General features: G+C 39.6%; 1 protein-coding gene across 7 annotated transcripts in view; it reads right to left on the bottom strand.

Annotated features, from left to right (window-relative positions):
* Nucleotides 1-18,505: 18,505 nt before the first annotated feature.
* Plcl2 (phospholipase C like 2) overlaps nt 18,506-26,890 on the bottom strand; it is a 195,545-nt gene continuing 187,160 nt past the window's right edge. For 6 of the 7 annotated variants that reach the window (XM_013143954.2, XM_063256982.1, XM_063256985.1 and 3 more), the window contains one exon: nt 18,506-19,358. In XM_013143954.2, the coding sequence (XP_012999408.2) occupies nt 19,179-19,358 (180 nt within the window). In that variant the 3' untranslated portion in view covers nt 18,506-19,178. The remainder of the gene's footprint in view (nt 19,359-26,890) is intronic. The other variant, XR_010050064.1, reaches the window with a different exon arrangement.

Below are 26,890 nucleotides of genomic sequence, written 5' to 3'. Positions count from 1 at the left end.
TTTCTCATGCTCCTTATTCTTTCCAGCTCAACTCCCAAAACAAGGACAAGTCCTACCAACACTTTTAACTTCTATGCTTTCAGATGGGGGAATAATTACCTCTCATAACTCCAGCCCTCCTAACTCCATGCTTATTTTTCAGATTCTTCCTCACCATGGCCCTGATAGAATGCCGCATTTGGATCAAGGGCACTTTTTCCTTATACATTTCCTGGGTCCTTTAATTATCACAGTGATCTGCCTCCTCATAGCACCTTGTGTTTTTTATTTCTCCAGTCTAGGATGAGAGCAGTCAACAATGATTAATTCCTTGTCCTGGCTAAAACACCTGATACCAGCTTCTACATGGGCATCAACTATCATCCTGTCAACCTTCCTAAACCCCAATACAGCACTCCCTTTCAGCAGGAATTAGTAAGAGAGAGACTTTGCCCTTTTCTTAACAATAAAAATATGGGAATGAGAGTTTTGCCCTAGAATAAATTACTGTACAGTTATGGTGATGGTCTAATGTGGTGGGAGGACAAAGCAGGAAACCCTACCACTTCCTGCTTCTTCCTTAGCCCTTATTGCAACTCCCCTTTCTGTTTGCATGCACAAAGAATTCCAACTGGTTCCTCACGTTATCAATATCCGCCCCATGCACCACTTGAATTAGAGGTCATATAACCCCCTGCCTCTCTGTACCTTATTGAAGGAGACAGCCCAGCCAGCATGGGTTGTGGGCTCCTTTCCACATTTTTAACTCAAAAAAACTGTTCACTTTGTACTTTTGCTTCTCTGTTGCACCAGAACACTCTAACATTAATAATTAAATTCGGCAGTGGAGCAGAATACAAAATAAGCACACAAAATCAACAGCTTTCTAGTGTGCCAATAAATAAACCCTCCAAGAAAGAAATTAAGTAAACAATAGCATTCACAATATCTTCAAGAAAATTAAATATTTAAGAATTAAACTAACAAAGAAAGAAAAATGTCTATATAATGAAAACTATAATACCTCAAAATAGGAGAGCAAAGAAGGCATTAGAAAATGGAAAGATCCCCTGTTACCAGGTAGGGAGAAGCAATATTGTCAAAATGGTATTCTACTAAAAGTGGTATATAAATCTAAAGCAATTCCAATCAAGATGCCAACAGCATTCCTTGCAGAACTAGGAAAAACAATGCTAAAATTCATATGGAACCAAAAGAGATTCAGATAGCAAAAGCAATACTGAGTAATAATAGCAAATTGCAATCTTGAACTGTAAATTATAGTACAAAGCACAGAAATAAAAACAGCATAGTACTGGCACAAAAACAGACGTGGGTCAACAGAACAGAATAGTGGAGGAAAAGATAATCCAGAAATATTCAGCTATCTGTTCTTTGATAAAGGGGTTAAAAAATATGCTGGAGGAAAGATAGCCTCTTTAACAAATAATGCTGGGAAAACTGGTTGAATACATGCAGAAGATTGAATGTAGACTCCTATCTTTCACTACATACTAAAATAAAATAAAAATAGATCAAAGATATAAATATTAAAAGAGAAAGAATCTGCTTCAAGGTAAAACTCTTGAGGACATATGTATAGGAAAGCACTTTCAGAATAAGAATTTCAAGTATACATGAAATAACATTTTAAAAAATCAACCAATATGATGAAATAAAATTTAAAAGCTTCTGAACAACAAAAGAAACAACCAAGAAAGTGCAAAGGGCACTTATACAATCAAAAAAATTCACAGATATTCCTCAGACCAAGGACTACATATATGGAATACATAAAGAGCTCAAAAAATATATCTTCCAGAATAAAAAATCCAATAAAGAAATAGGCAACTCAAATGAATGAACATTTCTCAGAAGTACAAAAAGCCAATAATTACATGAAAAAATATTTAATATCTCAGAAGTACAAAAAGCCAATAATTACATGAAAAAATATTTAATATCTCTGGTCACTACCAAAATGCATACTAAAACAACATGAAGATTCCATCTTACTCCAGAAAGAATAGGTATCATTGAGAAATAAAAAATAACAAATGCTAATGAGTCTATATTATTGGTGAAAAAGTAAATTAGTACAACCACTATGGGAATCAGTATGGAGATTCCTCAGGAAAGTAAAAACAGAAATTCCATTAGATGTACTTATTCCCCTTCTAGGTGTCTTCCTGATATGTTAAATGCATTGTTGTGGATTAAAAACTGGTGGCAAACTTAACACCAGCTGAATTAAGTCAGCATGGTGCTGAGTGGAGATGGCCTACCTGAGGAAAGTTGCCAACATAAAATGAGATGCAGAGAGGAAGATTGAGGTGTTGGGGGTTCTCCTAAGTGGTGGTGTTTGGTTCTCCTGGAGAAGCTTGTCATGCTGGCTTTCTGACATGTACTCGACTGTTATCATTGTCAGAGGAGCTCAGGACCTCATTGTTGCTGAGGATGGCTGTGGTGCTTTTCAGGGGAGCCCTGGTCCTTATCCTAAGTGTTGCTTCTTGGCTCCAGTGTAGAATCCTTAACCTACAAGCACAACTCCTTCATCCCTGCTGGCATAGACTTTCTAGCTTACACTGCTCACCTTTGGGCCTTCCCAGTGCAGATCTAATAAAACAGTCTTGCATGAGTTGTCATGGGCTCTAGGCCTCCAGTTGGACTTGTGGGAGGCACTTTCATGAGCTCTAGGTCTTCAGCAGGACTCATGAGGACATTACTGTAGGATCTAGATCCTTGGCTGAATTTTCTAGGTCTTTAGTATTGTAGACAAATTTCCTGCACTTTCTTGTATTTAACTCTGGATGACCATCATAAAATAGTATTATAAATTCTGTGTCTGGTATGTAATTGTACTCCTGACTAAAACAGGCATCTTATTATAATGATATACATGCATACCCATGGTTACAGCACCACAATTCATAATAGCTAAATAATGGAAGTAGCCCATATGTTCATCAACAGGTGAATGGATAAAGAAAATGCTTACTTACAATGTGTCTCATAAAGAAGAATAAATTTGAACTATTTGTTGGAAAATAGATGTACCCTGAGACCATAATGTCATGTGAAATAGACACCAAGCTTAAATATCACATGATTTCTCTTATATGTGAAACCCAAAGTACAAATAATTTATGTAGCAAAATGAAAGATAATACAAATATGGAGGTGGATCTTTTGCAAATGGGAAGGGAACCTAGGTAGGAAGTCAAGAAAGGATAAGAAGGTAAAGGTAAGTAAAAAGAAATAAGATGGGTTAAATAAGATATACACACCAATTCCTCATAATAAATGTAATCATTATATACTGATACATGTGCCAATAAACAGTTTAGAATACTGTAACAAATACTTACATAGTATCACATTTTGGTGGGGATTATAAGTAATCTATAGGTGATTTGAAGTATCTGAGATTTGTGCAGACTACATGCAAATACCATATCATTCTACAAAAAAGACTTGAGTTTCTGAGGTTTTGGTGTCCAAGGAGGTCTAAAATCTCCCCTAGCAACCAAGGGACAACAGTGTATGTCTGTTTTTCAAGAGTTTCCTTATTTAGCCAGAGTCTTCTTTCTCCTGCTCTAGAACAGTGTGTGGCACATAAAGTAGCTCAATAAATAAGTATAGAATGAATGCAGACTGTACCATTTTTTCACTTATTGATTAAAAAAAACAAAGGATCCTACCAAAAGCATTCATTTACTTACTGTATGAGGCATAACTTACCTACAGGACTTTTCTCATTGCCGTGTGTGTTCCACATCAGTATTACATTATGGGCCAAAGAACTATCTAAGGAGAGAGGGCTCCAAAAAACACTTGGTTGACCAAAACAGAAAGCTCTTGGGCAGATACCAAGGGAAGTGGCTGTGCATGCCACAGCCTTTTGGAGCTTGACATACCAGGTCACCTGCAAGAGTGCTGTGCACTCACAGCACTCAGCCATCTCCATCACAGACTTTAGCCCAGCTAGGTCAGCTACTGCCTGTGGCACTGTGAGCCTTCCTGGCTAATCCCAGCAGTCACATGACCTGGTTTCTCAGTCACAAAGATGTTTCATTTAGATTTCTGTCCAAGTTCACAATGGACGGTGGGAATTGGGGACCAGCACAAGAAAAATAAATTCTGACCAAAACGCTGGTTAAATGTCTGAGTAGTATGTTTCCCAGGAAGAAAAGAATAATGCTGAGCTTCTGGGGAAGTGTGAGGCCATGAGAACAATTAGGCAGAGGGAAGCCAGGCGGAGGTGCAATCCTGCCCTGTCACTATGGGCAGTCGCATGACCTCTTTAAGGCCTAAATTTCTTTATCTGGAAGGCAAGCCTTCCACATTTTCTTTTTATACATTTGGTTTTTAAAACTGAAGTTTAAGTCTCTTTAGGCATGTGATTTGAGGCTTTTTCAAATGAATACACCAGTGCCACCACCTTCTTATTCAAGTTAGCACAGATCCATAGTCCCAGAACGTTCCCTTAGGTCACATGCAGTTTTTCCTTATCTTTCAGAGGCAGTCACAATTCTTATCTGTATCATCAGTTTATCTGGCCTGTTGTAAAGCTTCACATCAACACAGTCTCACAGTATGTACTTTTATGTACCGTTTTTTTGCTCAACTTTTGCCAGGATGACCATAGCTTGTGCCTTTTCATTGCTGACTGGTATTCCATTGTCCTAGTCAGTTCAGGTTGCTAAATAACGTGCCTCAGGTGGGGTATTTGATAAGTCACAGACATCTCTCACAGTTCTGCTGTGGGAAGTGTGAGACTAGGGTGCCAGGGTGGTTCTCAAAAGGGCCCTCTTCCAGACTACAGACATCCTGATTCTCTGAATGTTCTTATGTGAATCTTATATGTGTATATATTTTTCTTTCTTTTCCAAAAAACCTAGGATTACAATTGTGAGTTCATAGGTTAGGTGCATGTTTAACTATATTTTTTGAATGTCCAACTGTTTTTCAAAGTAGTTGTACCATTTTATGTTCCAAGAGTTCTCCACATTTTCACAAGTATGTAGTACTGCCCAACTTTTAAAGTTTAGCCATTTTAGTTAGTGTGTTTAGCATACATTGTGGTTTTAGTTTGCATTTCCCTATTAACTGACCATGTTGCATGTCATTACAAATGTTTCTTGGCCTTTGTTATATTTTGTTCTATTAATTATTCTAACCTGTAGTTTTATTTTATTGTCTCACTTTCTATCGACTTTTAAGAGTTTTGTATATATTCTGGAGACAAGTCTTCCTTTGTTGAATGTAGTGTTACAAATATTTTCTCCCAGTTGGAGCTTGACTTTTAATTTCTTAATGTCTTTTGAATAGCAAAAGCAGAAACACATACAGTAACTATATCATATTTATATAATTTATATGCTGTATCACAGATACATTAATATCATTAGTGTTACAGTTTCATGCGAGAGCTATAAAGTGGCTAAAATGACCTCAGTGCGTGATAACTTTAACAGGTTGATTGCTGCTGTGATCATTGGGTGGTCCTTTTCTCTTCTCACATAGTGTTATCATGTCAAGGTGACCAGTCCCCTGTGCACAGCACAGCACAGGGCTTCTGAAGGTGCTGCCTTTGGCCACGCAGCTTTCTCCTCTTGAGTACGCTGTCCTGAAAACTTCAGCCACTTGGTCCCCTGGCTCGGGGGTCATCTGAACACTCCTGGGTTTCTCCTTCTTGCACCACCCTGGGAATCTTACAAGGTAATAAGTGTGGCAGTTCTGGGGTCACCTCATTGCTGCCTTTGTTAAGGTATCAGAGCTATTTCTGTCTCCTGTCCATTGTCCTGGAAACCATAGTTTCATCCATACTCGGTGTGGAAGAAAAATACAGTGACTGTTTAAATATTTAACAATATTACAGTAAAAGACACAACACTATGAATTCTCCCTCATAATACTTCTCTCACTTTAAACACACTCAGGTGATCATCTTGTCACATTTCGAAGCAGCTCTGGAAGTCCTCTTTTGTAACTATCTTCAGTTGCCCCATCATGGCAGCCTTGATACCCTAAATTAATTAAAAACATTTACCTTTCATGGTCATTTTGACTTTGCAGAAGAATCAGAAGTTGCACAGTGCCAGATCCAGGGAATAAGGTGCTGTAATGTTTTCTTTCCCTTGGTCCCTCCCCTGGCTGTGATGTTTTTATGGCCCCTCTTTTCCATTGGATGGCACTTGACTATAGCATTCACCATATTTTTGATCACATTTCATAAACACCCTCACAAAAGAGGACTTTAGAACTTTTTCAAAAAGTAGCAAGAATGATAGGATAAGTATGTTGAAGAGAGGAGGAATATTCTGAGAAGAAATGACAATGTATATTGTACTACAATAAATGTTTTTACCTAAACTTTGTATTATCTATATTATCTGGTTTTAGTGGTTTTGTGTAGGAGGGAAATCTGTCTTCTGTTTTGGGCAGAAGTGCAAGTTGTCTTTATGCACTTTTGGCTGGCACAGATTTATGGGTCACAAATGTTTCCTTCAGGGCAGGTCTGGTCACACTGGGTACCATATTAAATCTTAGGCAACCATATACTGTTACAAAGGCTCATTATGACTGTCTAATTTTAGAACCAAACTTATGAAAGCAAAGAATATTTATAGTTGCAGAACAGAATGTGTGAATGATACCTAGAGACCTGGCCAATGTGGCAAGTAGGGAGTGGGGTGCTAAGTAGTGGTGCTTGGGAGCAGCAGAGAGCCTTACTTTTCAGACCCAATGTGTGGTGGATCCAAGTATTAAAGCTGACTATTATTGCATCAAGAAAGTTTCAAATATATTACTAAAAGCTAGAGAGGTGAACCAACAGAACTCCCACTGATATGTTCCTATTAGGGTCCAGGACTAGAAGGGGAACAAGCAGAAGCAATACTGAAATGAACCGTGTTTCACCTCTTGGTTAGTGTGAAGAATGTAAGTCTTTTAAAATGTGACACAAGCAGAAAGCAGAATTACACAAGTATGCTTTCTATTGCTGCCATGTCCATTAAGATAGCCTCTAGCCACATGTGACCACTGACAGCTGAAATGTGGCCAATGTAACTTGAGGAACTGAATTTTTTATCCAAGTTTTATTAATTAAAATAAAAATGTACAGCTACAAGTAGTCAGATATGAAAGAGTTTTGGCCCAGACAGGACACTGTAGCCAGTAAAGCCAAGGAGTTCCTATCTGCCCTACCCCTAGGAATCTATTTATGGCGCCAAACAAAGACCAGTGGGCTACCTGTGCATCCCTAACGCCCCCTTAGGTTCCACCCCAAACCGAGGCTACTTATGTGCCTCACTCCAAGTGTTCCACAGAGAGATCGCTGACCCCCGGTGGAGATGGCATGCCCCGGGGGGTTGGGGGTGTCTCTCCCCGCATTCCCAAAATAAAAGTCATTTATATTTCATACTTCTTATCTTTTCAGTCACCGCTGGTCCCCCACAGTTCTATCAAGGTATAGATGTTTCTACCATCATAGAAAGTTCCATAGGATAGCACTGGTCTAAAACTCAGGAATCAAAGTCAGAAATGATCAAGCATAATAAATTCTTCTGAGACTTGGGGAAATGGAGTGGGGTTATTCCTAACCTCATTCCGCCGCTATGCCTTGATTATCTACACTGTGTTTTGGTATATGTTCAGAATGATCAATTCAACCTGTCACCTCAATGTCCACAGACGTCCATTCTCAAAGGAATTTTACCAGGTTTTTTGGTTTAGTTTGTGTGAGACTTGAGAACTAATATTGGTTTTTACAAAAGATGATAGAATTAAAAATTGTCCAGTTGTTATTCTCAACTTTCTACTGTTATCTGTGTTTTTGATAAAGTAAAAAAAAATTACTTTATTTGGTGAAACTGAATTGCTAAGCATTTTCCAGTTCATAGCTCTACATCTTAAATATCCAGTGCTTTGACTGTTCTGGCCTTCCAGAATTACAGCTTCCTTGACACAGTAAAACCAGGACTTCTCCAGAAAGGAGGAGGTGGCAACTGAACATTGCCATGCAAGGCCGAGGTGCCATTTCCTGTGGGAGGGAGTGGCAGAAGGGATTGTGAGGGGCACAGCACTTTTTATTTACATTTGTCAGCATTTGGCTTTTTGGTTAACAAGTATTATATTTTGTAATTAAATAAGACCAATAAAAGGTGAATGACATAGAATGAAATTGCTTTGTATTACTCTTTGGAAAATAAGAACAAAGTCCTTGACACGTCTGTCCAGCCCTCCCCACCTTCTGCCTGTCCTGCTCTGTCACTGAGCAGTTGTGCAGTCCTTCTTCTGGGTCCTTCACCACGTCCCATCACCACCGTCCTTTGCATTACCCCGATTTCTCTCTCTAACTTGTCTGTACTGCTCACCCTTCCCTGACCCTTTCTTTGGGAGTGGGAAGCAGGCAGGGAGGGTGTTTGCCTTCAAATCCCAGCTCAAATATCATATTTGTAAAACTTATGTGGCAGCCTATTTTCCATGACAGTCTTCAGAATGAAGACTGCTATCCTATCTCTTCTGCAACATGGCCAGCCACTCCCCTGTCAAGCGAAGGAATCAAATTCTCTACTCCTTTGACCTGGGCAGGCTTTGGTCACATGAACAATGGAATGCAGCACAAGGGACATTCTGAGCTCTCCCAGAATAGCCTTAGCAAGGCTCAAAGGACTAGCAGCTTCCACTTAGGCCTTTTGAAATGCTCTGTGTTGGGATGGTCCCTCTTGGAACTCAGCGCCTTGCTGTGAGAAGTCCTAGCCACGTGGAGAGGCCATGTGCAGATGCTCTGATTGACTGCCCCAGCTGAGGTCTCCATAGCAGCTGCTGAGTAAGCCATCTGGTAAGTCCAGCCCAGGCAGATGACTGAAGTCCCAGCTTTCCTAAGACCCCAAGCAAGAACCATGAGGAAGTTTTAGGGTAGCTCAGTGGTAGAACATTTACCTAGGATGAATGAGGCCAGAGTCTGATCCCTAGAGCCTCAATGAAATGAGAAATAAAGAAAGAAAAATTTACAAGGTGAGCCCAGTCCACCCACAGAGCCATGACTGTCTTGGATTTGGGAGACTGAATTATAGAGCAATAGTTACACTATACTAGTTACATGGTGAGGAGAGGTCCCTGTTAAGATGCCCTTACCACCCCATTTTTCAGTAACAACAAATGATAATAGCACAATCAGTGCACTGGGAGCTATTGTAAATGCAAATATCGAGTTCAGTCATTCAAGTATTGTAATTCTCTTCCTAGTTTTCCTCACAATCCAAAAAATTATATTTGTAATCCCATTGAGACATTATTGGAATTCCAGCAAGTTAATTCCAATCTACCACCACCAATGCAACCCATGGCAAGAATAAAGACACCAAGACATGTTCCAAGTTAAAGGCAGCCAAGGGTCCTAAGTCCAATCCTATATGAGGACATGCGGACAAAGGCCTTGATCCTAGGCCTCTCCCAGAATTCATTATCTTGTGAAGAAGGGACGTGGCTCAGGAATGAGTGACAGTGAAGATGGGGGGGGGGGGGGAGGAATTATGTGAGTAACTTGAGCTGGCTGGCCAGGTGCAAGATTGGCATCTCTGTAAATTGCAGAGATAAAGATATGCAGAAAGATCAATTTGCATAATCCAATTAAGGTAGCAGTGGAATTGTTTTGGGGCTACTGCTTTGGTTTCTGATATGCAAACTCTTGTGCCCTGGGGAGTCATAGCTTCTTATTTTGAGGCTCTTACCTAGTTGACATTCATGGGAGCTATTTACATATCTGTATTGTACATACTATTCCAGGAAACAGGACTGTCCATTGGCTAGAGATTACATATTAGCACCTCTGCTAGCCTTATTTGCAATGCTTAGAGCCAACTGAAGAGAGAGGAAATACCCTAGCCAGCTTTTAACATATCAGTATAAGGAAATGAGTCTCCAAATAATCAAAGTCACAGTAATTGTTTTGCATTCAAAGGGAGTCACTGGAGTTGTCTCCCACAGGAGCAAAGCACCTGTTTAAGTGCTTTACAAACACCAAATTATTCTGTCCTCCCAGAAACCCAGGAGGCAAAGCAACACAGGTTAAGCATCTGGCCTCAGAGTTCAGCTTGGGTGTGAACCAGGCGGTCTCTAAGCAGGGATTCTTCATTGTACCACCACTGGTATGCAATTGCACATGTATCCTTGTAATACTCGGATAAATGTTTCTCTTCCACACTACACTGTGAGCTCCATGGGGTCTGGTTAAGATCATGTCAGTGTTTATTCAGAGTGAATACCTGATTTCTACTCATAAAATCAGAGTAAGTAAATCTCATTCAGCATAAAAGAAGGAAAAAATTGCCAGCTGCTTAATAGTTCTTTACAAGACAGTATCAAATTTGTAGTTTGTAGGTGAAATACATATTTGGATTTCAAAACAGCATAACATCGCAAAGTACTTGGGAATATAGGCTTTGGAGAAGGCAGATCAGGGTTCAAATCCTAACTTGAGCATAACCTTGGTCAAATTAATAACCTGCTTAAAGTCTTTGTTTCTTAATCTATAATATCATGAAGATGCCTTGCCAGTTGTTGAGCAAACAACATGTACATTAGCTAGCTTTGTATTATAATAAAATACCTCGGGTAATCAATTTAAAAAGGAGAAAAGTACTTTGGCTCAGAGCTTTGGAGACTAAAGTCCATGATAGGTGGTCCCTGATAGAACTGTGGGGCACCGGCGGCGTGGCTGGAAAGATAAGAAGTATGAAATATAAATGACCTTTATTTTGAGAATGCGGGAGAGACACTCCAATATCCTGGGGTGCAGCATCTACCTCAGGGGTTGCATGTAGCTTAGGTTGAGGGTGGTGCCTGAGGGGCCTTAGGGATGCACAGGTGGCCCATTGGAATTCTTTTGGTGCTAGGGGCAAATTCCTAGGGGTGGGGAAGATAGAGTCACAGGTAAATTCCTAGGAGTGGGGAAGATGGAGCTCCTTGGTTCTGCCTGAGGCTTTACTGGCTACAGTGTCCTGCCTGGGCCAAAAGTCTTTCATATCCCGTCTTATGATTATTATTATGAAAAGGGGTGAAGATTTCTTTCTTTACTGCTTCCTGCTGGCAGAGGGCTCTGTACTGGGGTCTAGGGGAGTCGATGGGATGACGGTTGATGCCCAGGTGGAAGCTGGTGCCAGGTGTTTTAGCCAGGACAACTTCACTAGTGAATGCATGTATGTTAGACTGGAAAAACAAAGAGACAAGATGTTATGAGGAGACATGGCACTGTCATATTTAAGGACCCAGGTGAGGTAGAAGGAAAGGTGCCTTTGATTTTGATATGTCATTATATCAGGACCGTGTTGAGGTAGAAACATTTCTACGGAAGGGCAGAATTGTGAAAATAAATGTGGGGTTAGGAGGAGTGAAGTTATGAGAGGTGATTATTCCCCCATCTGAAAGGGTAAAAGTTAAGAGGGTAGGTAGGTAAGGCTTGTCTCTGGTATGTATGACGTTGAGTCTTTAGGAAATATTGTTAAGAGTCCTGCTGTAAAAAGAGTAAGAAATTAGAAACCAAATTGGATAACAAAACATGACAGCCTGAGAGTTGTGGTTGTGAGGCCTTGGTGAAATGGAGATGAGTAGGCAAAAGGATGATTAGATCTAGGGATGGAAGGGCACCACTTAGCCTAGTTATGTGAAACCAGGATGGCAGTCTAGCAACTTTGATCACTGTTGAGGTTGCCAAGAATATCAGGTATGGGTCGCTGTAACCCGGTTGTAGTCCTTGGAATGATTTGCTGCAACAGGACTTTAGTAAGTATATCAGCAGTTTCCCTGGTTATGGGAAAGGCTTTTATGTATCCTGAAAAGTATAAACAAAGTGAGAAGACAAAATGTATCTGTCAGTCTTGACCAGGGTTGTCTGAGAAATTGGTGAATAAGAAAGGAAGGGGGTGGTTTGTATCACTGAGGAGAGGTTTACTAGTGATAAAAGGTGTAAGCTGTTGAGGCCTTAGTGTGTCTAAGTCAGTCTGTATAAACACAAGGGAATAAAAAGCATTTTTTAAGATTTAGGACTGTAGAGTGAGTGGTGGAGGGAAGATTTGGCACCACTGGGTGGATTGGGAAGAAGCAGTCTGGAACTGCATGAAACAGGCCCTGTTTGTAAATGGCATAGGTTTACCCTCAATACCTCTCAGAGATTGAGGACTTAGTAGCCTGAAAACTCAGGAAGAACTCTGTATATATGGCCTCTATGTCCACAAATATAGAGAATGTCTTACCTGAGACTTTTAGTGGGACTTGGACTCTGAGACGGACACCCATAAAGTGGGCTGCTGTTGGCCCTGAGCCCCGTCAGTCTTCAGCAGCAAGTTTAAGGAGATCTGTCAGCGATGAATCTGGCAGTGTTGGCATTTCCTGTGAGGGCTGGAAGTTAGGATGGCTTACCCACTCTCTGGTGGCTAGGACAGTCCAGTAGACCTGGGGTAAGGTCTCAAAGGAACACAAGGATGGGGCACTCTCTTGCCCAGTGTCTTCTGCTGCATTTGAGGCATGGTCCATGGGGAAGGGGGGCCAGGAAGCTCCACCTTGTGTCAGTTTACTTGTCTCAGAACTCCAAGTGTCACTGTTATCTCTGTTCTTGAAAATATGAAAAGCCATATTAAGGTCTCTATGAGGTTTGAAGGTCAAGTTTTGCCTTTTTTTGGGATTTGGATCACAGTAGAAGGTATCTGTAGAATTAAGTAAGTATGCAGGAGTCAAATATAATTAACAGGGTATTTATAATTTTAGTAATGGCTTCTCATAAGGAGGACAGGTCCAGAGAATTTTAGGAACTGACATGTTATTTATGTCATATATATAAGTATCTCTTTATGTTATTAAAATGTCTAATGCCATCTGATTTTTAGAGGATGGACTGTTTTATTAATTTTTACCTTTTTATTTAGGAGAGAAATCAGCTATGGTGTTATTTAATATCAGTTGAATATAGTTAATTATGGCTTGGTGGAGGGCTGAGCCAGGGCAGGCAGATAGGCTGGGAAAGGTTTAAGTTGGCTTTTGCTGCACTGTTGGTCTTGTTGTTTTGCATATAGCATACAACCCTTGTCTTGGAAAAGAGCTAGTGGTTCCCAGCAAAAGGAATTTATAATTACCTCTTAATTTTAGTTGTTAAACATCTCTAAGAATATATCTGGATCTGAAAGAAAACATTTGTCATGGCTGGAACACAAAAAAAGGTAGCAGAAACAATCTGAATTTTATATCTGAAAACACGAATACAGCATCAGATCAGCAATATAATGAGTTATCTGCTGTGCCTGTGTGCACTGGCAGACAGAGCCACGCTTGAGTTTGGGGGTGGGGACTGGTCTGGCGTATGCGCAGAGCACGCCCAGCATGGGGGCGGTGCACGCAGAGTGAAGGGGGGGTGAGCGCCGGGATGTAGGGTGCAGGCAGGCTGGGACTGCCCCGGAAATGCGCAAGGTGGGGGAGTGGTGGCGGCGGCGGGGGCAGAGAGCGCGCAGCGCATGGGGGATTGGGTGGGGGGTGGCACGGAGCTGAGATGTGGAGCTGGGACGCAGCATGAAGCTGGGACCTTATACGCTGGTGGACCAATGTGGAGCTGAGCTGCCACGTGGAGCCAGAACTGCTTGTGAGGGGTGCAGATTAGGGCGCGACATTAGAGCCACGATACTGCGTGGAGTTGGGGTGTGGCGTGAAAGCTTAAAGCAGCCCATGAAAGCTTAAAGCAACCTGCTCTTATCTCTTAGCACTGTTTGGGCTGGAGTGCAGCATGAGAGCTTAAAGCAGCCTGTGCAGATCTCTCAACACTGTTTGGGCTCAGTGCGTGGTGGGAAAGGGGAAGTGGTGAGGAGACAAAGGGGATGCTGGCCAGGAAAGGACACACATTCTCAAAACAAAGGCTTAAAGATAGTTTTGTAAACTTGTCATCAGTGTGATAAGCCATAGATAGGTATGGTTTTGTGGGGGGGGACAGGATGTGATCCCCAAGATAAAATCTGGTGTGGGGTGACTGTGGTCTACTAAGTGTAAGTCATCACTTTTTACTTATTTTAGACCAATCAGTATTATATGGTTCCAAAGCTCGTAATAATTGGCTGTCACCAGTATATACAAGTGGATTTCTCATGGGTTTTAGTAACAGCTCTGCCCATGAGAACTTAAAAAGCTCTGAAGGATGTGAGAGTCTTTCAGTGTGGACACAGGCTGGCCCCGGAAAACTCTGCCTTGGGCTATCCGAACCCAAAGGACATGAGAGTCTCCCAGTGTGGACACAGGTTGGCCCAGAAAAACTCTGCCCTGGGCTATCTAAGGATGTGAGAGCATCACACGAACCCACGGAAAGGGAGAGAAAACCCACTTGGGGCTTAGCCCAGCAGCAATCTCCAGGGGTTGCTCACCTGTGGTAGCGACAAGTTTACAGCTCCAGAGTATAGAAGTAAGGAATTAATGCAGGATGTAGTCCAGTCCTGGTCCTGAACGGCAGGGGACTCAAACTGGGAGGGCCCCAGGAGTCTCTCGTCTGCTGTTCCTGGTCAGGGAACCATATAATAGAACTGTGGGGGACTGGCGGCGTGGCTGAAAAGATAAGAAGTATGAAATATAAATGACCTTTATTTTGAGAATGCGGGAGAGACACCCCGACACCCTGGGGTGTGGCATCTCCCCCCGGGGTTGGCAATCTCTCCGTGGAACACGTGGAGTGGGGCATACATGTAGCTTAGGTTGGGGTGGTGCCTGAGGGGCATTAGGGATGCACAGGTAGCCCATTGGTATTCTTTTGGTGCCAGGGGCAGATCCCTAGGGGTGGGGAAGATAGAGTCACAGGTATATTCCTAGGGGTGGGGAAGATGGAGCTCCTTGGTTCTGCCTGAGGCTTTACCAGCTACGGTGTCCTGTCTGGGCCAAAACTCTTCCAGTCCCCAATGCTTTTGGGCCTGTGGCAAGGCAGGGCACCCTGGCAGGAATATGTGGCAGAGGAAACTGCCCACCTCATGGTGACCAGGAAGTGAAGCCAGGAAGAGGAAAGGCCAGGATCCCAATATCCCTTCAAGGGTGCACCTTCAATGATACAAAACCTTCCATTTGGGCCCACATCTTACAGTTTCTACCACCTCCCAGTGGCATCATCTAGGGACCAAGCCTTTAGGACATAGGTCTATGGGGCATTTAAGATCCAAAACATAGCAAAGTGACACATCCCCTGCATACAGCTCCAACAAAGAGTCACTGTGAAACACAACCAGTAGAAAATTCTTGGCTTTTTTTATGCTATCAGAAATTGAACTCATGACCTGTTTGCCCCACAGGTGCTGTGCCACTGAGCTATATCCCTGGTCTGAACCAGTAGAAAATTCTTACAGCTGACAGCAAGTGTTTGCATATTAACATTAACTTGTACTAAATATTAGCTAAGAAATCGCTTCTCAGCCTTTTGGCTAAGATAAAGTGTAAACATTAATTAAGTAATAAGAGCAACAACCTTAAAAGGTTGTAAACAGCAAATGGGAAACAGATGTATCCACCTTGGAAATTTTCACTCAATGGATACATAAATTACATAAATTTGTATTTATGACTATTTAAAATACCGTGGAACCTTGATTTACATACGTGACTTGTTCCCGCGAGGGCTGCTTGCAACTCCAGTTGTGAGCTGAAGATTCAGGCTCCTCTACACTACACATCCTTTGAAGTCTCACTCCTGTATACAGGCAGATCTCAGTGTTCTTAGAGAGACACTGGCGCAGGACTTCTCAGTCCCACACAGGAAAAGATGTACTGTTCCTGCCAGAACTCTAAGGGTTAAATCTGTATCTGAGAACTTCTGGATGCACAGGAGGCTGGCATTTGGGTCAGGACTTTGGTTTTAAGTTAAAACTAATATTCTGGTCATAACCCAAGCTGTTTGTATGTCTGTCAGGGCAGTTGTAACTCCAGGGTCTGCTGCAGCTGACTGAAGATTATCAACAAAGTGTCTTATCATAGCAAACGAGGCCTCCTGATGAAGACTGCTTGCTGGAAACCTCTGTTGAGTGGGAGGTAAAGGAGGGTACCCTTCTTTACCTCCAGCCTAGGAACTCCAAACCCTTGCCCTGGTTCCTGGGCCACACCTGCACTCAAATGGAGGAGGTGAGGATCTGGTATTGGACTATTTCTTTCCTATTTAGAAGCTGTACCTGCAGAAGAGAGAAAAGTAGACCGACACATGGCTGAGAGAATACATTTCCTAAGTAGGAGAACACAAGAGGCTGAACATGGGTAGTGTGTTTGCAAATATTTTGAGGTTTACACCGACTGCTGGAAACCTGCCCCTAGTGTCATGCATATGGGACTAGTGTGACATTTTTTCTTCCTAATACTAGGCTTAACACCAGGAAGGGCTGAGATACATTCTCAGCTCTTTTTAATTTTTGAGATGAGGTCTTGCTAAGTTACACAGGCTGGCCTTGAACTTGCCATCCTCTTAGCTCAGGTTCCTGATTAGTTGAGATTACAGGTGTGTGCCACCATGCTTAGCCTTTCAATTTCTCAGAGAACTGACCAGGTGTTTGCCAGCTTTTATGGATTTTTTGTCTCACTCTTCATTTTCCTGTTTTTGCAGAAATTTACCTTTAAAAACAACAAATTGTATTGGGAATTGAATTCAGGGCCTTCACACTGAATTACATCTCAAGCCCCTTAATTTTTTTTTTTTTTTTTGAGACAGGGTGTTGCTAATCTCTAATCTACTTAAACTGGGCTCAAATTTGCAATCCTCCTGCCTTCTAATCCCAGAGTACCAGGATTATAGGTATGTGCTACTGCCCCAGGTTCTACCAGCTGTTTTTGTTACTTCTGATCATTCTCCCCAAATGGAAGTGATGCACCATGGGTACATGTATACTCTGATGTGTTAATCAAAATGTCAGGAAATTATTTGTATTTACAGGTAATTTAAATGGGTGCTTACCATTTAAGGAATGTAGATAGTGAAAGGAAGCCCCCATGTTACCCTGTCTCCATTAAGTTAGAAACCCAGGGTCAGGCTGATGAGGGTATACACAGGTTCAACTCCGAGGGCAACGTAGTCCCTTGCAAGAAAAAACTTTAGAGTTCCATAAATCATATATGTGCCCGTCAGTTTGATAAATGCTTTCTGCTTCCATACGAATGAGCCAAAGGGTGTAGTACTTTAATTCACTATAAATTTGTGGCTGCTGGCTTGGGTCATAAACTTCACCAATGGATGGTACATTTGCTAGGGCAGAATACAGAGAAACCAGAGAAAGACCACAGCTTTGGGAAACTCTTCTGAACTGCTGTTTCTGCTTTTCTTCATCATTTGGCTTCCTTTTTTAAAGACATGGGTCAAAAGGAAGTGGATTTTTTAATAATAAAGGTGGGGCAAGCCCTGGGCTGGATCCAGAACCACCATGAACAGACTAGAACATCAGGCAATGCACTTTATTTTTCTAGCCACAAATTCTGAACATGGGAAAGATGTCAGACTGAATGATCGCACTGAATCCTTCAGTTTTAAGATCTCTGATTCTAGGCCTGTATAAACTACCACAAATTACCTATGTCTTGCTATTAGTCATTTAACTCACAAATTAGATGATGTCTGGCATTATCACAAATATAGCCATTTCTTTCCTTTTCACTGTTTTTTATGATTTCTGAAATTTAACTTTGAACATTGGTGTTTATGTATTAAGTTCAAGAATTCCTGATAATGTGTTATTTTTTCATAAGTCTGTTTATTTTCTATTATTTTCTATTCATTTTTCCCCTCCTTATGAAGAGTTTCTGAGTTAAAAGTCTTAAGTTACTGGCTGGTGGTTAGGTCACACTATTATTTAAGCAACAAGCAGGATTCATATTCTAACTAGGATTTATCTACAGAATATGGCACTTTAAGTGGAGACGGCAATTTAAGTACACTATTAGAACAGAATGGCAGGTACTAAGCAAAGAAATTATTTTTAAAGGGATGTCCAGGAGCCTGGGAAAAGTAAATGAACTGTGCTCACTTGAGCATCTCCTTAACTGGGAGGAAACAGATAATGAGATACCCAGCTGAAGATGACATATATCTATCTGGCTCACACACCTGAAAATACAATATAAAAGAGAAGTTGTTGACTGCTTAGAGCATTTGTTCCTCCAAAATTTGAAAGTAGTTTTAATTTGGAAGAAGCAATAATTAGGCTGCAGCGTTTAGAAGCTTTTTAAAAAAAATCTTCAAAAATGTCACCGGTTTTGAAAATAAAAGCTTAGATTAAAAATCTGGTTGGTACATAAGCATCCTTCAAAGGTGAAGGAGTAATGAATACCTTCTCAGACAAACAAAAACCGCAGAGATTTGTCACTACTAGATCTGTTGGTAAAATGTATCTGTTCTGTGTTTTCTGGCTGCTTTCAACTTATTTTTAACAAAGCCATTTTATAAGTAACTAGCTATTCTTCACAGTAGACTATTTTGAATTTGAATTTTTAAGAGTCAAAGTTTCATTAAAACCATGTAGTGCAACTGAAGAAATATCATAAAACATCTCTTTAATGTGAACACTACTTCATACAATGAAAAACTATTTACAAGGCACCCCTTAAAGACTGCTGCTGTTGCTCCGTCCGTCTCCCCATGTGCTGAAACAACAAGTCTTCAACCAGGGAGCTTCAGTCCAATTGCATGTCCTTCTCTTCCTTGATGGTTCCTGGGGGTTCAGGGAACTTGTCCACTTAATTTTCCTTGTAATTATGGCTCAGCAAGCATGACACCAAAGTCATCTATAACCCAGAGACTTTAGCAACCACACATATATAAAATGAGCAGATAAGGTCTTATTACCAATAAATACAAATTTGACAGTCCAATCCATTTCCAACCTTAAGAAATTATTTTCACTTAGGAAAATATCTGTTTCTCAATGGAACTAAGGTAACTAATCTGTTCTTTGTACTAGAACTGAGTTAGGAGTTTTCTGTATACAAATATAGCATGTTTTGGCCATGAATATAATTTCTTGTTAATGAGTTTATTTGCCTTTACACACAGGATTGCTACATACATTCACAGTTTTGATAGACTGTAATTAGCTATTCCAGTTGTGCTTTAAAAATTCCAAATATTATTCTCATAAACGAGTGCAAATGTCTCATTTGACGACTGGTCCTAGAGTTATAAACTCCATAATGATTTATAGAAAGTTCTCCTATTCTCCAGTTTCATCATTTGTTTTTTCAGGTATGACTTCTAGGCTCCGGCGTGGCTTTTGGACCTCAGTGTTTTCAGTTCCTGGCTTATTCAGTCCACATGAAACAGCAGCATAATGGATTTGTTTTAGGTTCTCCAATGTCTCATTCTTAGCATATTTCAAAAGATCTGCTTGTCCCTGTAACAAAACATGCAATTAAACAGTATTAGGTATGACATATTTTAACATTAAGACTTTACAGTATAGGTCTTTGGCTGGGATAGAAGTATTTTATTTCTGAAAGAAGACATATTTTATGCAACATAATAACTATTGTTTAAATTCTTATCATCTTGTTTTAAAATCCTGTATCACTATTGTTTTTTGTTATTGTCATCACTTGACTTTTGTTGCTGTTTTTTGTTTGATTGCTTTTTGATTGTTCTATGCTTTCTCTTAAAAAAAAGAAGACATTTTTCATTAGTACTGCAACTGGACAGAACATTTTTTTTTTTGTACCAGAGATTGAACTCATGACCTTGTGCTTATCAGGCAGGCACTTAAGCTACTAAGCTAAATCCCCGGCACCATGGACAGGCCAATATTAACTATTAAAAAAAACCACGCTTGTTTTCCCAGTCTAAACATATGATGTTCTTTCAGTCCTTTTCACTTATAAATCTGAATCAAGCTGTGAGTGTGCACAGGCATACACAACTGTGTACTATTCCTATATATCTTGGTTAAGATATTTTTCACTGTCCAATCCTGTTTTGTCCTTTTAACATTTTATTCTGGAATACCCATTTATAGAAGGATACAAAGATAGTATTTTTCTTCTGTGCCTTTAAGATAATTTTCCAATGATTATATCTCACAACTATAGTATAGTGTCTTAAAAAGACACAGTGATGCAGTGCATGTCACAGTTCCAGGTAACCTGACATTTAACAGCACCCTTGGCTTTTACTCGCTCCAGGACCACCTCAATTGTTGATACCAAAAATGTCTTCAGACATTGCCAAATGTCTCCTGGGGGATGAAAGTGCCCCTGGTTGAGAACCACTGAGCTAATGCATGAACCAGGGATTCTAAGGTTACTTAGAGAAAACAGGGTGTTGCTCCACTGTGCAGATCCCAACACTTCCTCTTTGTCATTTTGTTCTATTTTTCTTTTCAAACATCCTATTTAATGATTCTTGCTACTTACACTTTCCTTTCCTTTTCTATTAGTTAAGTTTACTGGTACACTTTAGGTAAACATAACGATCACATAGGGAATTTGTACTTGTACATGATACAACTTGACATTTTTCTTCTATTCCCTTACCCTCCCTTCAAGCCCGCTAGTCTCCTGGTTCACTATTTTTTCCTTTCCCTCAGGTTCTTGACTTATTCCATTACTTCACTTATTTTCTTTATGATTCCTCCATTGCTTGTCACACTTAACATCCTTTTTTTTTTTTTAAAGTCTCCAAATGCACAGTGCCTTTAAGGCATTTCTGATTTCTATGCAAGCAGACTTGACACTGGCTACAGAGGATAGTGAGTAAGAACTTACCTTGAGAAGCAAATGGACTATAATCAAACTTTAGCCACTGGTGAGACCATGTTGCAATGGAGTTTTAAATCACCACGAGGCCCAAATTTACAGAATGATTTGGCTGCTTCCCCTTACTAATTCTGATTTTCCGACTTTATAGAGAACTTTAATTAGGAACTAGAAATAGACGTTCTATTGCTGAGTTTGACTGAAGGAGTTTCATTTTTACTCATTCTTCATTGCCACTGAACTCATATGTTGAAAAAATACGAGTTACAAGGCTTTTGCATATGACTGACCATACCATACTTTATCAGGAATATAATTTCTTATTAAAGTTTACTTTCACAAGCAGAATTATTACATACATTCATGGTTTTAATAGATCATAACTAGATATTCCATTTGTATCTTAAAATTATAAATATTATTTTTAAGTCAAACCCTTTTAATTTTTTTAGAGCAGTTTTTGAGTTATAGCAAAACAGAGCAGAAAGCCCAGAGAATTTCCATATACCAACCCAGATTCTACATACAACATCCTCTAGCATCAGCAGCCCAAACTACAGTGCTAAGTTCTCTATCACTGACGAACCTACACCAATGACCAGTATAATTTGAAGTCTAATTGTCTGAACTAGAGTTCATTCTTGGTATATTATAGGTTTGTACAAATGTACGACAGGCATCATCATTACAGTGTCATATGAAATAGTTTTATCACTCTAAATGTCCTCTATGTTCTGCCAAGTCACCTCTCCCTGCATCTCTCCAACCCAAATCCCTGGCAACCACTAATCTTTCTACTGTCTCTAGTTTTAGTTTTTCCAGAATGTTACACAGTTGGAATTTTATAGCATATATAGCCTTTTCAAGTGGGTTTCTTTCACTTGGTCCTATGGATTTGACATTCCCATGGTTTTCATAGGTTGAGGGTTCATTTCTTTTCATTGCTAAATATTTCTTTACTGTGATCTACCACCAATTGTTCATTTAGCAACCAACATACATCTTGATTACTTCCCAGTTTTGACAATTATAAAAAAGCTGCTATCAATGTCTTTAGACATGAGTTTTCAACTCATTTGGGTACAAAGACAATCACATCTATATCACATGGAAAAACAGGTTTAGATTTATAAGCAACTGCCAAACTGTCATCCGAGGTGCTGGTACATTTTGAATTCCCACTAGCAGTGAGAGTTCCTGTTACTCTGAACCCTAGTCAGTATTTCTTGTCAGAGTTTTGGATTTTGGCTATTCTGATAGCTATGTAGTAGTAACTCATTTTCTTTTTCCTTTTTTTTTTTTTTCTCGTGATACATGGCTTTCTACATCTTTGCCTATGCTTACTTATTTTGTATACATTCTTTAGTGAGGTGTCTGTGCCAGCTTTGACCATTTTTATTCAGGTTGTCTGTCTCCTTATTATGTTACAAAAATTCTTTGAATATTTTGGAAAGCAGTTCTTTACCAGATGTGTCTTTTGCAAATATTTTCTCATCTGTGGCTTCTTTTCTCATTCTCTTAAAATTCTTTCTCAATTCAGTTTTCAGTTTTAATGAAATCAAGATTATCAATTCTTTCATGGGTTGCCTTTTCAGTGGAATACCTAAAAAAAAATGTCATTGCCATGCCCAGGATCACCCAGATTTTCTACTATCTCCTAGTCCTACTGCTTTGTATTTTACCTTTAGATCTAGGATCCATTTTGAGTTAATTCTTGAGGAGGTCTGTTTTTTGACTCATTTTTTTGCATATAGATGTCCAGTTGTTCCAGCATCATTTAAAAGACTCTTTGCTCCACAGTATTGGCTTTGTTAAAAAAATTTATATATATATATATAATTTCTGGGATTTCTGTCTTATTCCTCTGTTTTTCTAGTCTTCTGCCAATACTACAGCATTCTGGTTAATATATCTTTGTAGCACCTCTTAAACGGTCCTTTGACTTTTGTTTTCTCTTTTAGTCCTACTTTGGCTATTCTGGTTCTTTTACCTCTTTATAGAAGTTTCTTGTCCTTGTCCAGGAAATAAGATGCTGAGATTTCACTGAATCTAAAGTTGGGAAGAGCTGACATCTTGACAATATAGAATCTTTATGGCCTTGAGCATGGACCATCTCTTCTCCATTTATTTAGTTCTTCTGTCAGTTTCATAGTGTTCCTCACATAATTCTTATATACATATTGGTATATTTATGCCTAAGAACTTCATTTTTGGAAGTGTTAATGTAAATGGCAAGCTGCTTCCTGCCTTGCTGCTTGCTTCCTTCTTTCCAAACCCTTACATTCCACTCAGGATACAAGCCTATGAATTGATGCCACCCACGCCCAGGATGGAGCTTCCGTTATCCACAACCAGAACTGTGCTTAACCAATTTCGTTTTCACATATCTTTAATTCCAGGTTCACATACCCTAATCCAGCATCACACACCCATGATCCAAAAGGTCCACCTATGAGTGCATGAGGCTTTGGGCCGACCTCGAAGCACAAGCCCTAAGAGTTATGGTGCATAATTCTTTTACTTTTTTTCATAACTTTTTTTGTATGTTGTTGGATTCTAACTGCTAACATTTTGTTGAAAAATGACAGAGTAGTGATTGGCAGCAAAATTCAGTCTCTTAGAAATTGGAAATCCATCTGCCTGGAGAATAACAACTTGAAGAGGCAGGACAAAAAAAAAAAAAAAAAAAAGGAGGAGGGCAGCAGGAGGAGGACAGGAGGCAAGGAGAAGAGCAGAAAGAGAAAGAGGAGGAAGAGGACGAAGAGGAGGAGGAGGAAAGGAGGAAGAGGGAGATCATCATCTATGGGAGTTGGGAAAGGACTGACAGGAAAATTAGAAACTAGAGAGAAGTTGGATGCTGGCTCCTGGGAAGGGGGCTCTGTCTCCTCCTATGTAAGGTAAGCTCCCGGGCTCAGGAGCTCCACAGAGAAACAGTGGACCAGGCAAGTAGTGCTACACACAAGAAAACTCCATGGCTATTGTAAACTGCAAAAACAGCATCGGGTTTACGCTAACTGACTTCCACACGGCAGGTAACAGCTGGAGAAGACATACAGTTCAGTGAGGGTTTTATTAGGCACCATTTTGGAAGGGTGGAATATTTAAAGACTGAGACTTGTAACAACTGAAAACAAACAAACAAACAACAACAACAACAAAAACTCACCTTCCATTTAGGGTTTCCTGTGTAACCCATCTACAGTGATTTGTAAGTGACTGCCATGGGAGACAGTTGCAGCAAGGGTGTGGGCTACATATACACCCCCTGAGAAGTGTAAGCCCAGGTCAGGAAGGAACAGAGCACTGCCCTCTGTGGTGAGAAGCCAGACTAGCATGTAGCTCTTAGAAGTGGCTGGGTCTAAAATTGCAGGCATTAAGCTCAGTGCACAACTGGAAGCCCTTGCCCTGCCTGCTGTCTATACCCAGCACAGATCAGAGTGTGATCGCTTTTCAATCTACTAGAGGGGCCTCTGGAACAGGGGTGCACTTCACAAATGCACTGGCCATAAAACCAGACAGAGAAAATGGTAACTTGTTGGATTCTAAAACTGTAGAACTTGTAAAGAAACCATCCATTTAAAAATAGACAAATATTTTTCTTTTTTGGGGGGCGGTTAGTTTTTCTCTTTTTCTTTCTTCTTTATTGGTTTGTAGGGGTTTGAGGAACTGTTTTTCCTTTTTTTTTTTCTTTTCAATTTTTCTTATTTTTCCTCTTTCCCCTTTTTCCATCTTTCTCTTATTTATTCTTTTCTGTTACCTCTATCTAATTTTATTAATTTCTATCTACTCCATAATAGGATCCTTTATCTCATTTTTCTCCTTCTCATTTTCTATTATTTTTATTATATTCTTCTATTACTTAACCTTTCAAATTTTTTTCTTTCATTCTCTCATTCCTTATGCCTTCCTTTTCTACTAGTATAACCATTTGGCTTTATTAATCTTTAGTTAACTCTATGTTGAATTCTTTTTGTTGTCAGTGGAGGTACAGTTGTCCTATCTAACAGGTAATCATTGTATATCAATATATAATTCTTTTTATAACTGTCAAGGTTGGCACATTATTGTCATGGTATGGCGATATCCAGCTTGTCTTTGACGCTATTATTGTTGCTTATTTACTTGCTACTGCTAGGGTGACCCAATTGTTACTTTTAATAGGTTTTTCTGTGTGCGAATATCTGTATTACCTTTGTGTCATGATCATTTCCGAAGAACTGGGTGTTAGGCCAATTATACTGCATCCTTCCCTCCTAAATCAATGGAGGTGGCTAGATCCTGGGACACAGGAAAACGCATACAGTCACCTAAGCCAAGAGTACATCACTGAAAAGCAGATACAAAATAAGAGATCTCCATACTAGTAATAAAGCCTTACTACAGTAAGGGCTACAAACCTCAGCACAAAATAAAACAAAAACAATGGAAACATGAGAAAATGAGGTAGCAAAATACCTCTCAAAACCCTCAATTTTCATGATGCTGATCCACAGGGCATGTTATTAAAGAAATAACACAACAGATTAAAACATGGGTCAATAAGGAGCCCAGTGAGCTCAAAGAAAGTATAATTAAACAGATAATGGACATTATAAAATGATTGCAAGTTTACAGAAGACAGTAATAAAAACTAGATGAGCTAAACAAAATGACACAAAACATGAGTGACTAGTTTATGGAAGAATTAGTCCATGAAAAGGTTCCAAGCAGAAATACAGGAAATAACAATTTTTATTAAAAGTATGGGCAGCAAAAGTGACCACTTTGAAGACAGGAGTGTAAAAAGTAGGAATTATGGCTGCTGCCAGAAATTATTTACAGATGCCTTAAAAACAAGAAAAGGACATGAAAAATCAATCCAACAGCTGCTAAATGGCACAAAGACTAATCTAAGATGAACTGGAATTAGTGAAAAAATCAGAAGACAACAAAATGGCATTAAAAAACCTGCTTACAGAAAAATAATTATAGAAAACCTTACAAATAAAGGAAAAGAATTAAACATACATGAGGCATATAGAATCTCAAATAATCACAATCAGAAAGAACTTCTCCACAACCTATCATAGTAAAAACCCAGAAGCCCAACACAGGGACAGAATTTTAAAAAATGTTAAGAGAAAAGCAATGAATCAGGGGCTGGGGATTTAGCTCAGCGGCATAAGCGCCTGCCTTGCAAGCAGGCAGTCGTGAGTTCGATCCCTGGTACCGATAAAAACGAAAAAGACAAAAAAAAAAAAAAAAAAAAAAAAAAAAAGCAATGAATCAGTTATAAAGATAAACCTATTAGGATTATAACACATATTTCAACACAAATGTTAAAGGTCAGGAGAGCTTGGAGTGAAGTGTTTCAAGCCCTAAAGGAATTTCTAACCCAAACTGATATATTCTGCAAAAACTTCTCTCAAAATTGATGGAGAAATAAGGTCTTTCCATGCCAAAGAACACATTAATAAATTCATGAGCACCAAAACAGCATTACAAGTAGTTCTCCAGGATATCCTACAAAGAGAAAATGAAGCTAACCGTTCCAAAAATGGGTGAGGAATCTAGAACAGAAAAATTATGTAATGACAAGAATAAGTCAATACCTTTTAATAATAACTTTCAATGTGACTATTCTTAATTCCTCAATCAAGAGACACAGAGTGACAGAATAGATCAAGAAACAAAACCCAATAATATGCTAAACATATTAATCCAAAAAGATACTCACACATTAAAAAGTAAATGATTAAAAACAATTACTCCATGCAATGGGAACCAGAAAAAAGCAAGAATAGCTACTCGATTTTCAGACAAAAATAAACTTTAAGCCTAATCTGTTCAGAACAGGCAAAGAAGGTCACTACAAATTGGCTAAGAAAACAGTTTTACAGGTACATAAATATATATTTACCAAACACTGATGTTCCCTACTTCATAAAACAAACATTATTGGACACAAAAGCTCAGGTAAACATCAACATAATTATACTAAGGGGATCTCAATACCTCAGTATCGCAAACAGATCAACTAAAAATCAATAGACTATCAGAGTTGAACCACACGTTCAAATAAAGGAACTTAATACCTATCTCCAGAGTGTTCCACTCGTAGGTATTTATAGTGCTCCACCCAACAAAAGCAGAATACACATTCTTCTAAACAGCACATAGAACCTTTTTCAAAACAGAC

This window comes from Cavia porcellus, unplaced genomic scaffold (genome assembly GCF_034190915.1).
Source record: "Cavia porcellus strain 051 isolate PalLab524CR breed Dunkin Hartley unplaced genomic scaffold, mCavPor4.1 scaffold_10, whole genome shotgun sequence".
NCBI lineage: Eukaryota > Metazoa > Chordata > Mammalia > Rodentia > Caviidae > Cavia > Cavia porcellus.
The sequence above is the reverse complement of the archived record's forward strand: the minus strand, read 5'-3'. Positions and strand labels throughout refer to the sequence as shown.